This window comes from Mesoplodon bidens, assembly GCF_964165515.1.
Source record: "Mesoplodon bidens genome assembly, chromosome: 15".
Taxonomy (NCBI): domain Eukaryota; kingdom Metazoa; phylum Chordata; class Mammalia; order Artiodactyla; family Ziphiidae; genus Mesoplodon; species Mesoplodon bidens.
In genome coordinates, this window is record NC_138171.1 from 32244976 (window position 1) to 32261247 (window position 16272).

The 16272-nt window shown below is 42.6% G+C and overlaps 1 protein-coding gene across 5 annotated transcripts; it reads left to right on the forward strand.

The window, feature by feature from the left end:
- Nucleotides 1-1781: 1781 nt before the first annotated feature.
- PRNP (prion protein (Kanno blood group)) lies at nucleotides 1782-12903 on the forward strand. 5 transcript variants are annotated; one of them, XM_081256098.1, is made up of 4 exons: nucleotides 1782-1910; nucleotides 4556-4654; nucleotides 6176-7102; nucleotides 11532-12903. In XM_081256098.1, the coding sequence occupies exon 4, from the start codon at nucleotides 11542-11544 to the stop codon at nucleotides 12313-12315; it is 774 nt and encodes a 257-aa protein (XP_081112224.1). In that variant the 5' UTR covers nucleotides 1782-1910; nucleotides 4556-4654; nucleotides 6176-7102; nucleotides 11532-11541; the 3' UTR covers nucleotides 12316-12903. The 5 variants fall into 5 exon arrangements, with proteins under 5 accessions (XP_081112224.1, XP_081112226.1, XP_081112227.1 ...); XM_081256100.1 differs by having other exon boundaries at nucleotides 1782-1906; XM_081256097.1 differs by lacking the exon at nucleotides 6176-7102 and having other exon boundaries at nucleotides 1791-1910.
- The last annotated feature ends 3369 nt before the right edge of the window (nucleotides 12904-16272 follow it).

Consider the following 16272-nt stretch of genomic DNA (forward strand, 5'->3'; position numbering starts at 1 on the left):
GTCAATGAAACTAAAAACCTTTTGTTTTGAAAGACAAACAAAACTGATAAACCTTTAGCCAGACTCATCAATCAGTACACCTGATTTTCAAGTCCTCCCAGCCCAGATGCCAGCCATGCAAGTGACAGAGCCTTCAACTGATTCCAACCCCCAGCTATCAAGCCAGTCTCAAACATTGAGTCTTCCCAACTGCAGCCTCAGACATCCCCACTGTGCTCGTCCAACTCTCTGGCTTACACAATCCGTTAGCATAATAAAACGGTGATTGTTTAAAACCTCTAAGTTTTGGAGTAGTTGCTACATAGCAATAATGGCCAGAATAGATCATAAGGCAATCCCATTCGGTTCCCTCAAACCCCCAAGAAGTATTCTGCCTTTTGAGCATTTTCCTGGTTGGGGGGAGGGAGGAAAGCATTCAGCCAGTAGACATAGGATTCTTTTGAGAAAAAAGCTGAGTTTTGGCATCTTCTAACCAAGCTTTACAGGGCCCCTCCTGGCAGGGGCAAGTCAGCCCCTTGCCCAGTCTGATATGGTCAGCCACTCCCAGCCCCATCCCAGCTCAAGACTCAAAGAGATGCTTCACTGCCCCCAATTCACCTCACAATAAGCCATCTCTGAGGAAAGAAGGTAAGGCTCTAAAAGCACTGTCAACCTAATCATTATGTAAGACTGATTGGATAGAAAACTGCCCTGGCATTGCTGCCTAACACTCATTTCTAACTGGCCACAATCCAGTTCTGTTACTGAATCATCTCCATCCCATGGTCATGTTTTACCTCTCATTTCCCCTTCCCAAGCAGACCTTTCAGACCCACATTCATATAAACATCACCAGGACTCTTTCACCCACATTCATATGAACATCACCCCAGTGCTGTTTCACATCGCTCCACTCTACACAATCCTCCTGGCTTCTCCCCTCCCTCACTTGTCCCCTCCCACTTGAGTGAGCCGCCCTGGGATACAAGTATTTAAACCAAATCCTGTTTCCAATGGGTGTCTCAATATTTTTAAACCTCTTTCCTTACAAGCTTAGTGGAGCCTCTTGACCATAACAAGAGAACTAGATGTCTCATTTTTCCCAGGTTTATGCCTATTGACCCGGCTTAATTAATATTTGTACTCTCAAAAGCGCCCCAATTTGGGTAATAATGTATATGATCCCCCTAACCCTAACGCCTGTCTTCTATCATTTGCCATCCTTCACATGAGACAAACCCCTACCTAATTTCTTGGCAGGAGTAATGATCAAGAACACACAATGTTTTATACAAGAAACCTCAGGTAATGTCCAGAGTGGACTTGTTATATGGTTATATGGAGGGCGTTTTCCTCATCTGTGAATATCATAATCTAAATCATCTCTTTTGCATATAATGAGCAGGAACTGAGTAAATGAAGGGACAGGTGATGGCTAATGTCCTTTCTAGGCCTCAAATTTTAAGGATATGTGTGTAAATTCACAAACTGGGCTCAATCCAGTGTAGCAGAATTTTCTTCCTCTTTAGAAATTTCTGGTTACCAAAGTTCCAGAAATTGCTTTCTCATTCCCTAATCTTTCATTTTCTCGTGTTCTCCATTACGTAACGTGGAGCTGGGGCTTTGGGCCGAATTTTCCTTTAAAGATGATTTTTATAGTCAATAAGCAACTTCAAGGAGTGACGAGCCAGCCGGGGAGGCGATATTAGTTGACGCAAGCGTCTAAGCGAATCCCAACTCATTTTTCCAAGGGACTCAGATTCCAGGGCCTGCTTGGCAGGGCTGGGCCTCTGCGCGTAAGACCTGGGCGCGGGCAGCCGCCTCCGGGCCCCGCCCCCGCATCTCCTCCTCTGCTCCGCGCTGACGCCGGCCCTCGCCGCCAGTCGTTGACAGCCGCCGAGCTGCGAGCTTCTTCTCTCCCGCAGAGGCAGGTAAACAGCCGCATCGCCCTTTAACCTCCCAGCTGGGGCCCTGGGCGCAGAGGCCGGCCGTCAGAACCCCTGCCTTGGGGCCGAGGTGCGAGGGCGCACGGCCAGGTCCGGGTCCGGAGGGCGCGCAACGCGTCAGGCCTACCCAGCGAGCGCGTTGGTTTTCGGACGCCGTGGCTTGGTTTTGCCCTCCTGGTAGGGCGAGCTCCATTTACTTGGAATGGGGGCGGGGGCCATGGCTGGCCGGGGCCCCTCTGGAGGGATGTGGGTAGTGTCGAGGAGTCTGGCGCCCTCCCACGCACGTCCACGGTGGGAGTGGGATGGGCGAGTAGCGCCGGCAAGGGGGCCACAGGTCCGGGGAATGGGCGCGGGGAACCCAACGAAGGCCGCAAAGGGGCTCCGCTGGGGCGCTCAGCGAGGAGGACCAGGGAGAGGCGCGGGTCCGGGCCCTCCCGATACCCAGAGGGGACGCGGGCGCCCACCCGGGGCCAGGGCCTCGGCAGGGAGGAGTCCCGGGGCGTCTGGGGGCCCCCCCAGCCGCCGCCGCCGACCTCCTCCCCAGAGGGGGCCCCGCCTGCCATCACGCGGCCGGGCGGTGCCTGGGACGCAGCAGCGGGCGGGTCTCTGGCACCCCCGGGGACCGGCACAGGCTGGCGTGAGCTGGGCTTCCGGTCTCGGCGGGCGGAGTCTTGGGGCGACCCCGCCCTCACTCCCGGGCCTGAGACGTCCAGGTGCCGGCGGCAGAGTGTCTCCTGCGAGCTCAGGTGTGGTGGACTCAGGCTTTGCTTTTCGCCGTCTCGACTGTCCCTCTAGAAGGAGAGAACTCGGCCGTCAGGGGGACTCCGAGAGCGGGGATCAGGGCCGGGCAGCGCCCCTCGGAGAACCACATTCCTCCGCTAGTATGGGTGGCACTTTCACGTTTGATTATTATTCAACGGGGAGAAGTCCATTTTTGCAGTCCTTTTTCGTTTTTGTCCTTTTCTATTTGTATCAGCAGTAGCAAATAGATTTTTTGAAATCATAAGCCCACCACCATCACATCCACCCTCACCATGTCAAAGCCACTGCCTTCTGTTTTTCAGTTTCCTTTTCTCCAGTTCGTACACAACACAATGCAGTTTCACCTCCCTGATCATGATTATCCTCATCTCATGGCCGAGTTATTTTCCTGTACTTAGAGCAATCACGGTTTAATAAGCAGTTCCCAGCATGCTGAACATTTGAAATGTTTCCCTTTTCCTTGCAAAAAGAAATCCAGGTAGAATAGAATTAAAGATTTTCACAAATCAAATTATCAGAAAAAAATAGGAACAGAAAATTGAATAAAAATGTCAGACCTCTGGAAAAATCAACAGCTCTCTCAGATTTGAAGAAGAAAAAAAATATCACCAATGAAAAGGAACAATTTTACCTACCCAAACACTGAGGAGCTCTTACAATGAAAAAGAACTAACTAGAAAGGGAAAGAAAGCAGAGCTAGGGTGTGATTTGTATATGGTTTTTATCTGACACAAATTTTTCATACTTGTTAAAGGAGAATATCAAGATTATAAAAGATAAACAGTGAAATGATGAATCGTTTATAGAATACAATGCAAATTAAAGTAAGTCTGTATTATCATTTTGCAACTATTAGCAAAAACAACAGTAACAGCAACCACTGCTGGAAGGTTGCCTAGAAATTTGCATATTCAGTTTTCCCGGGAGGTGACAGGGCTTTGGGGTTAGAAAGATGGCTCTGCAACTAATCATTTCACAGCTTGGGACCAGTTACCTAATTTCCTCATCCTCCTTTTGTTCATTCATAAACTAGAGGAAATTATACCTACTTCAGGAGTTTGCCAAGATTAACTGTTTGTGTAAAACTGACCTTTGGTATGTATACCTTTATTCTTTTCCTAGCCACACTGCACTGGGGACATTGTGAATCTGTATGAAATTTGTGAAAAGCAATCTGGTGATGCATTTAAGCCAAGACCCAGAAACCCCCCTCCTGGGAATTTACTTGCAATGGAAGAAACAACAGGAAAGGAAAAATAAAAGCCATATGCACACACATTCAGAATGATCTAAAATTAGACCCAATGGAGAAGCAACCTAAGTGTATAACAGCAGGGCAGCAGCTAAGAAAATCATGACACATTAACTGAAAAGAACATTGTGTAACCATCAAGTCATGATTTTGGAGCCTGTCTGCGATATATTGGAAAAAACTGACAAGTCAAAGTACAGATTACTAAACTGCATCTACTTACTCAGATGCAGTTTATTAATGTATATGTGAAAAATCTGAATAAAAATGAAGTTTTAATAGAAATACAGGTTATTTTAATTTTCTTTTTTTTGTTGATATATTGCTTTTCTAAATAACATCTTTAAAATAGTTCATAGTTAATTTTTTTAAGGAAATGGACCCACGGCTTTCTGTGTGTGGGAGAGGGAGAGCTCAGTGTCATGTTTGCTGCTGCTTTTTTGAGCTGACCTCATTTCTTTTTTTCAAATATTATCTCGTTTTTTTCCTTGAGTAGATTTATTAGTGGTTTAGTAATTTATATATGGGGTTTTTCTTTTAAAGAATCAGTGCTTAGATTTATTTATCAATTCTAGTTTTTTCTGTTTTTTGTTTTTTGTTTTGTTTTGTTTTTTAGGGACTCCTGAATATATTTGAAAACTGAACAGTTTCAGCCAAGCCGAAGCATTCTGTCTTCCCAGGGACACAAATCCAACTTAGCTGAGCCAAAGCAGATGTACGTACCCTGTGGAATCCCTCTGGTCTTGTGATGGTTGAAAGTTCCCAACTATCACAGAAGATAAGGGCCTCGAAAGGCTGTGATCACAAATCCTTGCTCTGGAGGCAACTTGGATCTACATATGTAACCCACACCTATTATATCATCCTTTCTTGTGAAATCATCTTGATTTTGCAGGGAAAGGGCTTTCTCTAGAATCATTCTGAGTTATGTAAGGAAGCAACCATTTTAAAAATAGTATAATAAAAGCAGTAACATTACAAACATTTCTGCACCAAATTAACACTGACAAAAGGTTTTATGAGGTGACAGTTTTTCTAAGCTGTAGTTTTAATTTACCTATTCCAGTCCCTCTTTTCGGATCTTATTTCCTCTTCCAAGGCAGCCAGTTTATCAGTTGTGAACGGCTGCATGTGAAACATTCAAAACATGCCTGTATCTAAAGCTGTGATGGCTGCAGCAAAATAATCCTTGAGTGAATAGCATGTGTAGCAATTCTTACATTTGGGATAATTTTTTCTGTTTGTTCATCCTTTTTCTTCTAACCATATTCTCCTGGGGTATGGGGTAGGCTCTAGCAATGTTGCTTTTTTTTCAAGCTGTTCACATAATTCTGAAGATGGATCAGATGCAGGCCCTTTGCCCTATTCAGTCCAGGGCTAGGCCTCAGTGCCCGTGAAAAACCCCCACCCCAGAGCGGTTTGTAAAATTTTGAGTAGCTTGCATTAGGCTCTTTAAGGGGCAATGACCTCAAAAGATAAAAATATGACACATGAGTTCCACTTAGCTCAGGAAAGACAGGAAATTTTTCTGGGGCAGTGGGGGGTAGGGGGACTATTTGGTGCCAGTTCCCAATTTAACCAATTCAGTGTCAAGAGTGTAACATGTTTTAAGTATCAGAAGTTTGGCCCCTGGCACATGACCACTGGACAAGTTCCTCCTGGCTCTGATTCTCAGTCCCGTGTATTCCCCATGGGAATAGGATGAATGACATAATATATGGATCTTTTTTTGTTCCTTCTCTCTAGTTCCATCGCTCTGCCATTCTGCTCATGCACTAATGCCACATGATCTTATTTATTTTAGTTTTGCAATGCATTCTGGTGCCTGGCAGGCCAAGTATACCCTAGATTTTCTTCCTGCTCAATAACTTCTTTAGTCTTCTTAATTTTGAGTATCATTTCATCATATTCCTTAAAATCCTCTTTAAATTAGGACTGAAATTGCGTTGACTTTATGATTATTTGGAGGTGAATTGGTATCTTTCAGTCTTGATTTTCCTAACTAAAAACACTGTCTGTCTTTCTCTTTTTTTCCAGTCTTCCAGCTTTCTTCCTAAAAGGTCTATTTATTTTTAGGTTAAATCTTAGATATTTTGAATATTTTGTTGCCACTATGAGTGGGATTTTTTTTTCACACTAAATCTTCTAAATAATTACAACTGATTTGAGTATTCACTCTTTTCTATATGTTGATTTCAAAAACTGCCACCTTAATGAGCTCACTTATTTATTCTAGGACAAAATTTTGGATGATTTTCCTGGATTTTCCAGATAGAAAATCATACCTGGGACTTCCCTGGTGGCGTAGTGGTTAAGAATCTGCCTGCCAGTGCAGGGGACACGGGTTTGAGCCCTGGTCCAGGAAGCTCCCACATGCCGCGGAGCAACTAAGCCCATGCGCCACAACTACTGAGCCTGAGCTCTAGAACCTGCAAGCCACAACTACTGAAGCCCATGTGCCACAGCTACTGAAGCCTGCGCACCTAGAGCCCATGCTCCGCAGCAAGAGAAGCCACCGCAATGAGAAGCCCACGTACCGCAACGAAGAATAGCCCCTGCTTGCCACAACTAGAGAAAGCCCGCACACAGCAACGAAGACCCAACGCAACCAAAAATAAAATAAATTAATAAAAAAAAAAAGAAACTCATACCTGGCTGGAACCTCCATAACAGTCTAAAATAGCAGCAATTGCTTGCATTCTTGTCTTGTTCATTATATTAAGGAGAATGCCTTTCCTCTTTCAGTTAAGGTAGGGTGTGGGCTGTGTGTCTGTGATAGCTGTTCTTGAAGATGGAAAGGGATTACTTTCTAGTTCTATGGAAATTTTTTCAACAGCTTAACCTTAAAAAATCAGGAATGTATGTAGATTTTAATTGAAAACTTCAACATCAGAGAATCTTTGGGTTTTTTTCTCCTTAACCTACTAATAGGTTAATTGATTTCGTGATTTTAAGCCATCTTTGTATTTCTAAATAATCCTTATTGGTCACAGTGTATTCTTCTTTTACTAAACTATCAAAATCAGCTTGGTGGTATTTTCTTTTGGATTTTGGCACCCATGTTGCTGGAGGTTGGATGGCTAAGAGTGTGAGCCCTTCACTCAGAATACTGGAGTTTGAATTTCTATCCTTTATTCCCTTGGCTATTAACAGCACTTCTCAGGTGAGGCTGCCCAAATGTTTATCTCTACTGAGTTACAGATTCTTATAACAATTGCCTGAATTGATACTCCCACTTGAATGGCTCATAGATGTAGCAAAGTTAATATGTCCAAATGAAAACTTTATTTTCTCTCACAAGCATGGCCCTCCATCCGTTTCCTCTATTTCAATAAATGGCATCACCACCATCTGCCTGGCTATGAAAGCCACAAAACTGATCAACTCTCACTCCTCAATCCACTCTATCTGCTTAATTGGTTCTTTCTGCAAAATACATCCCATTTTTTCACAGCTCCTCAACTGCATTGGCACAGTCCTAGGCCACACCACCATCTTCCTTCAATCGTTTTGTAAGTGGTCTCACCATTTCCTTTCTTGCCCCCCAAATTTTCTCCTTACACAACAGTCAGGGTGAACTTTGTTAAAAAAAAAAAAAAAAAAAGAAAGAAAAAGATCCTGTGATGTTATTCTCCTAAGACCCTTAAATGGCTTCCCACTGTCTTTCAGGTTCCAGACACTTATCTTCCTTAGTCCTTGAACCCACAAACTAAACATCTTACTCACCACTGTGTCCTCAGCCACAGCACAATGATAGACCCTTAGAAGACAACAAATATTTGTTAAACTAATCAATGGCTATTGTACAGTAACTTTTTTCTCCATTTCTCCTATGGTTTATTGTCAAGTTTTCTATTTCTTTAAAAACTGGCACGTACTAGCTGTTCCATAAATATTTGTTTAATGCATTGATTCTAACATCTGTTTTTATAATTTAATAGAAAGGCAATCCATCCCACTTTTTTTTTTTGCTGTACGCGGGCCTCTCACTGTTGTGGCCTCTCCCGTTGCGGAGCACAGGCTCCGGACGCGCAGGCTCAGCGGCCACGGCTCACGGGCCCAGCCGCTCCGCGGCATGTGGGATCCTCCCGGACCGGGGCACGAACCCGTGTCCCCTGCATCGGCAGGCGGACTCTCAACCTCTGCGCCACCCGGGAAGCCCCCCACAAAGATTTTTAATTCATAAAACTTTTACATTTCACAGTTAGGTCTCTAGAGTCTGCATTTGCATGTGGTGGTAGGGTCCTAGTTTTATTTTCCTCCAGTTTCCCAGAAGCATCTGCTAAACAAACGTTTCCTTCTCCATTGATTTGTGGTGTCCGATTTATCATTTATCATGTTCGTACTAAAGAATATATACATGGGTTTATATCTGAAGTTGCTATTCTGCTTCCTTTGATCTGTAGGTCCGTTTCTAGACTGTTTTCATATTTATTACATATTTATTACTATGGCTTTGTAATAGGATTTAATGTCTGATAACAGTAGATTCTCTCCTCTTTTCTTTTTTAAGGTTGAGTTTGCTACCCGCGGACATTTCTTACCCCTTGTGGGTTTATTGAATTCCTCAAAAAATCGAGGTGGAATTTTGATTGTCATTTTATTATTATAAGTTCATTTAGGGGTAATTGACATCTTTATAGTACTAAGTTGTTCCAACCAAGACCTTTCCATGTTTACAGATCATCTTCTTTGTTCTTTACTAATGTTCTTTTTTTTTTTTTTTCCCTCAGTCTTAAGTCAATCCTAGACACTTTATAGTTTGGGTTGAAATTATTACCATCTTATTAATTTTTTTTCTAGTTGACTATTGCTGGTGTAGAGAAATGCTGATTTTTGTAGGCCAATCTTGTATCCCACAGCCTTGCTGAACTCTAGGTGTCTCGTGTTACCTCTGTTGAGTCTGTTGAATTTTCTATGTTTTTGATGACATTAATTCCACATATTGTCAGCTGGAGCTCTTTCCTTGGAGTTCTTGCACCAGTTACTTCTTTGTCTTTGCATATGGCATTGGAAGGACTTCCAGTCCTGTGGCAGTGGACATCCTTGTCTTGTTTCTGATCTTAAAGGGACTACATTCAAAACTTACTTATTGTGTTTGCTGTTTTAGTTATATAATCTTTATTAAGTTAAGGAAGTTACCTCCTATTCCTAGTCTACTAAGAGTATTTTTCTTAGTGATAAATAGGTATTGACTGTTGTCAAATACTTAATGTCTTCAAATGTGCCAGAGTGTTAGGCCACAACCTGACCATTCTCTGAGAGCATCTTATATGAAGTGTCGTAGCACAGCCAGACATTCAGAAACCTAGTCTCTATTCCTAGCAATTTCACTAATTAACACTATAATCATAGATATGTCACTTGACTTTTCTGAATCTTGGTGGCCTTATTTGTAGAGTGAGAAGTTTGGATTAATAATATAAGATCTTCCTTATTTTATCACAAACAGAAAGAGATTCTCCAAGGTCTCATTAAGTTTTGAGTCTTTATCCTTAGAAATGATTCTCTGCTTCAAAATGTAGTTATTTTTTATGCTTTTTATAATTAAATGTTGCTATTTTTGTTCTCAACTGATTTTAAAATGATCTTGTCTTAATATAGTTTATGATCATCCAACTTTAATATTCAGTTTTAAAGTACTGATCAGCAACATATGCCCATGGCCCTTATGCCCTATTACCTGTATCTCCAGTCCATGGTCATTCTTCAGCTCCAGACTCACCAAGCTAACTGCCTACTGGTATCTCTTGTCCCAGTAGGCAGCTTGATAATGGCATTGTAGCTTGATAATGGCATTGCCAAAGCCACATACCACATTTGTCTCCCTCCAGACTTGCTCCACCTTCTCTGTTCTGTCCACACAATTGCCCAATCCAGAAATCTGGGTGCCACCTCGATTCTTCCAGTCTTTCATCTTCCACGTCAAACACCAAGCTTTCCAGAAGGTGATAATCCCCTTGTTCGATTCCCTGAGGTGTTTAAGCAGAATTGTGAGCAGCCTGGAAGCCAAGAGCTGAGCCCCATTAGCAAATGGAGAATAGATCAGGGAAGCAGACCTGCAGAAGACTGAGTGCCAGGAGATGTGGATGCGAGATTGAGGCCAGTCAACATATCTCAGGACCCTGTCCCTCTGACCTTACACAAAAGAGCCTCCAAAAATCCTAATTGGCATATTCTGAGCAGTTTAACTGGGCTTATAACTTTCAAATATATTTTTATTTACACCAAGACATTTCAATAATGATAGTAGAAACAAACAGGATGTTAATTCATTTATTTGTTTAATCAGTCTTCCTCTGAATATTATCCAATTTAGTCTTTAGTTCTGAAAGTTATGAAAAATAATTTTATAATATTAGATGCCATTTTTATTTGAAGATGTCCCAGTGCTGAGATAAGACTACTATCAGCATTACAACGTATGACATTTTTGGTTTTGTGGCACATGGTATTTTGGAGCATATCGTTTGACATTGGGGTACAGTAGAAACTAATGATCATTCTATATGTCTTTAATCTCTGCTCTTGGAACCAAGCACCCAGGGTAAATGAGATCTTCAATCTGAAAGGAGGTTTTTAATTGATGAATGTACATTCTGCAAAGGTTCATAAATTATCATGCAGGATACTTTGTTTATTCCTAAGCCGTGCTAGCCCTTTCATATAAGATATGTGTCTTTTCTACCAAAAATTAGGAGAAAATAAGTCACTCACGAACCATTAAATGCTGAACTAAGACTCATTCAGTGAGTGAGTGACTGCAAATCTTGTGAACACAGCCTTCCTTACCCCATTTTGAACAGCCCCATTTGTTTCTGTCTATAGAGAGAAAAATGAATTTATAGGTGGGCTTGCAGAATCTTGCACATTTCCTGTTTCCAAAAATTTATTGTGTTGAGAATTTCTTTGAGGAAATTCTTGTTGGCATTTATATGTTCAGAGGATATTAATTCCTTCACTTAACAGGTATCTATTGTGTATATGCTCTGTGCCAGGCCCTGAGGAGACAGCAGCGAACAAAGGAGACATTTCCTGCTTACATTCCTGCGGGAGGAAAGAGGACATGAGCCAGCTATTTAGAAAGTGATTTAATAATTTCAGCACCTACCTGGGGTGTTCCTAACTGGACATTAGAATCACTTCCATAGGGGCCATGCCAGGGTCTCGGGAGGTTCCAGGAGCTCATATCCCTCATAACAGCCCAAATCACTACTTCCGAGAAGCTCAAAGCTATGGCAAACCCGCCAGGTGTTTATAGTTTCTTCCAGTTTAGATACAATGTATCAACCAGAGGTTATTTTTATCATAAGCAATGTTGCTGGCATTCCACCTTTATCAAGTTTCTAGGAAACAGAGCCAGAAATTATCTTAAGGTCAAATTTGTCCTGAGAGAAGGAGAAAGAGCTGTGTTAACCCTTTACCTACAATTACTTTTGCTGTAAGTGTTGCAAAACACATGGAATGTGAAGAACATTTATGACCAAGAACATTTATAGTTGATGCCACTGCTATGCAGTCAGTCATTATGCTGCGGACGTTAAGTGTTTTCAACATAAACACACAACGCTGACACCCTCTTTATTTTGCAGATAAGTCATCATGGTGAAAAGCCACATAGCCAATTGGATCCTGGTTCTCTTTGTGGCCACGTGGAGTGACATGGGTCTCTGCAAGAAGCGACCAAAGCCTGGAGGAGGATGGAACACTGGGGGGAGCCGATACCCAGGACAGGGCAGTCCTGGAGGCAACCGCTATCCACCCCAGGGAGGGGGAGGCTGGGGTCAGCCCCATGGTGGTGGCTGGGGACAGCCCCACGGTGGTGGCTGGGGTCAGCCCCACGGTGGTGGCTGGGGACAGCCCCATGGTGGTGGAGGCTGGGGTCAAGGTGGTGGCACCCACAATCAGTGGAAGCCCAGTAAGCCGAAAACCAACATGAAGCATGTGGCAGGAGCTGCTGCAGCTGGGGCGGTGGTAGGGGGCCTTGGCGGCTACATGCTGGGGAGTGCCATGAGCAGGCCCCTTATACATTTTGGCAGTGACTATGAGGACCGTTACTATCGTGAAAACATGTACCGTTACCCCAACCAGGTATACTACAGGCCAGTGGATCAGTATAACAACCAGAACAGCTTTGTGCATGACTGCGTCAACATCACAGTCAAGCAGCACACGGTCACTACCACCACCACCAAGGGGGAAAACTTCACTGAGACGGACATCAAGATGATGGAGCGTGTGGTGGAGGAAATGTGCACCACCCAGTACCAGAGAGAATACCAGGCTTATTACCAAAGAGGGGCAAGTGTGATCCTCTTCTCCTCCCCTCCTGTGATCCTCCTCATCTCTTTCCTCATTTTCCTCATAGTGGGTTGAGGAAGGCCTTCCTGTTTTCATCATCTTAATCTTCACCAGGTTGGGGGAGGGTGTATCTACCTGCAGCCCTTTAGTGGTGGTGTCTCATTCTTGCTTCTCTGTTCGTCACCTGTAGGTTAATACCCTTGGCACTTACAGCACTGGGAAATGGAAAGTAGATCTGAGATGCTATTTACTCAAGCCCCATTTGATTGAATCCTTCATAGGCCAACGCTAGCGCTGAACTGGTAAAAGTGTAACAGCAAATAATCATTGGTTGATCTAGGCTTATTTTTTGTCTAGTGCAACAGATTGAGGCTAAAACAATTCTCAAAGCAGTCTTCAAATACCTTTGCCTAAATACCTCCAGCTCCTTCTCCAGCTAGAGCTCAGTACACTAGTGTCCCATCTTAGCACTGACTTTATAGCAATTTCCTCATTTGTTTTAAGAAAACCTGACTGCATTTCCCTGTTCAGACAGCATTTTTGCCAAATCTGGAAGGAGGCCACATAATATTCATTCAAAAAATAAAACTAGAAATCCTTAGCTTGTGGGCCCAGGCTCAACCCGGTGGAAAGCATGTGTCCTCTGTCTGCAGAGAACTGTAAGGATGTTTTGCATTTTGCAGTACAGGTTACACAGCAGCTATTGCATCAAGAATGGATATTCGTGCAACACTAGACTTCTGGGCAGAGGACATTTTCACAGGGAATGAACATAACTAACATAATACGAAAGGCTTCTGAGACTAAAAATTTCCAACATATGGAAGAGGTGCCCTCGGAGACAGCCACCCATTTTGGATGTTTAAAGCACCTTCATGTGGTATTCTTTTCTTTAGTAATATAAACTATAGATAATTAAGGTACTTTAATTAAACTACCTTCTGGACACCGAGAGCAAATCTCTTTTGTTTGTTTACCTGGAAAGCAGAATGATTTTAACATTGTTTGGATGAAGCCAGGAGATTTTAACATAGAGGAAACTGCAGCTATAAAAATCACGGTATTCTTTTTTTTTTTTTTTCCACGGTATTCATTTGGTTGAATCCTTCCTGGGCCAGTACTGGTGTTGGACTGGTAAGAGTGTAACAGCAAATATAGAGGATTATGTTCTGAAGAAAACAATTAGTGTACAAAGAAAAGAAATGCCTTCATTTCTTTACTGCTATCTCATAATTGTCAAAAAATAGAATTAGGTCCTTAGTTTCTGGAATTGGCTTTTGAATCAAAGAATAGGGAGGCATTCCAAAAGAAAAAAATAGGTTAGAGGTGGTAGGAATATGATCCATTCAAAGTGGAAAAAGAAATTCTGTTACCATTATTTAAGTAAGGTAAAATTATTCCCTGGGTTGTTCAATATTGTCACCTAGCAGATATACATTACTATTCTGCACTGTTATTACTGGCTTGCACTTTGTGGGTATCCTATGTAAAAAAAAAATTTATATATATATATATATATATACACATATATATATATATTGCATATGACAGACTTAGAAATTTTGGTTAGAGCGATTAACATCTGAACTATCTAATGCATTACCTGTTTTTGTAAGGTACTAAATACTTAATAACACTTAAAGGAAACCCTTTTGTGTGGTCCTTAGGCTTACAATGTGCACTGAATAGTTTTGTATAAGAATACAGAGTGGTATTTGAAATATGCATGTGCTTTATATTTTCTATATTTGTAGCTTGGCATGTACTTGCTTTGTTGTATTAAAAGTTTATAAGTGTTTAATATCTGACTAATATTAAACAGGAGCTAAAAGGAGCATCTTCCTTGAAGTTTGCAGTTGTGTTTTACCATTGTGCACCCCATGTTGGCAGCTTCATTTTGGGGGTTAATCTGAGCAAAGTGATGCATTCACCGCTTGTGGTGGCCAATGTTTAACACACCCACTCCTGATCCTGCCTCAGCCTTACTCCCAGTCACACGCCAGCTGTTCTCTGCTGCCTTTTCATTTGTTTCCACAAGTACCTGGCAAAGTCACTTCTGCAGCAGAGGAAAACAGTCCTTGAATTCTGGAAGCTTTTTTCTGTCCTGGATTTTGAAATAGAGGATTTTCTTGATTAAGATGAGATTTAGCAAACTAAATTATCTACTTTATGCCCATCCCTGCCCTCAACACCAACTCAGGTTATAAACTGTGAGACCTGGTAACAATCACTCTTTGGATTGAAATTCAACACCGTACGGTCAATAGGCCACTTTCCTTTGTCACAGGGTTTCAACTCATTCTTCATGTTTTCTTCTTCACAAGTGTGAAGTACCAGCTCTCAGTTTTCCTTCACAGAGGTTTTCTTCTGCATCTGTAATTTACCAGCAGCAGGAAATAATCATAAAAAATGACAGTGTTTGAAATCATAATATTTATTAATACGTTAGCATATGCCAGTATCCTTCAATATCTAAAGAGAGGATCAACTTTGCATTAAAAATGAAAAGATAAAAATCAACATCTTGAAACCCCATTCACAAAACTATTAAAACAAATGACATATACAAAGACTCAAAAGCATTACTCAAAGTTACTCATTAACATAAAAATTTCTAGGACTATTTTCATTCAGCCCTTTTGACCATATTTCTAATTATTTAAAAATAAACTATTCATTATCTGCCAATCATACTTTCTCAAAAATAGGCCACTGAGAAGGCTTCAATCATTAAAAGCATAGGTATTTGGAGGACCAAAGTGAATAATACACGTCTGTATCTTTCTCAGCCGCCATGTTTTCTTCCTGTTACTTCCAACTACTATGAGTTGTGCTAAAGGAATTTTTACTGAAAAAAATTTTAAATCAATTTTAAATAACTGAGTCTAACCCTCACAGAGGGTTCTTCCAGACAAGTGTCAGGTGTCAACCTTTGTTTCCCTTCCTTTCTCTCTGGGATTAAAGCCAAATAAGTGTCCTCTGCCTTTGGAAGGGATTTGGGGTCTGTACTGCTTCCCACCCTAGTGGGAGCCTTAATCTGGCAAGAACCTGAGCTTCCCCAGGCTCAGGCCCTGACCTTGCATTGGTCTAAGCACGACTGACCTACACAGTTCATTTCCACCTGAAAAAGGTCAGTTCCTCTCTGGCTCTTCAAAACTGGAGGATTCAGCTCCCCCTGCATTAAGCTTACATTTCCATCCTTTGCCCCACTCCTGTAAGGCCTACCCCTGTTCTCCAGGAAGCCACGCCTTCCACTGCGCACACCCAGTCTACAAGCTTCACGTCTGCCTTGGTACAGCTGTCCTTTCCTCCAGAGCCGGTGCTCTGTTCTTGGCCTGGAGCAATGCTCCTCAAATTTGAATGTGCTCACCAATCTGCAAGTCCTGACTGGGGCCCAAGATTCTGCATTTCTCACAAGTTCCTAGATGGTGCCATGCTGGTTCTGTGAAACGTCACTGACACAAGGCCCTCAGGGTTCTCACACTATATCCTGCATTGGCACCTCCTGTAGGCTTGTTCAACACAGGTTGCTGGGCCCCACTGCAGAGTTTCTGATTCTGTAGTGCAGGGTAGGACCCGAGAATGTACATTTCTAACAAACTCCCTGGCAATGCTGCTGTCGATGTGGAGATTGCACATGGAGCTACACTGCTCTACAGGAAGATGTGAAGGAAATAGAAGGCGGCCTGGCCCTGAAATACAGAGCTGTTAGGGAGACTAAAAACCTGACTGGAACTCTCCCTGGGGAGGAGAAATATGGGAGCTCTAAGGATGAAAGGCCGTGGAGGTGTAAGGAGGTGGTTAACACCTGCTACCTGAAAAGCTGGAAGCACAGGTGAGTCCTGAGGCCCCCCACTAGTGAGAGACAGCTAAACCTGGAATGGTACCCACCCTGCAAATGTAACACTTCTCAAACTCTGATGTGCACACACATCACCTGAGAACCTTGTCAAAATGCAGTTCTGAGGCCACAGGTTTGATGTGGGCTCGGAGATTTGGTGTTTCTGCAAGCTCCCAGGTGATGTGATGCTG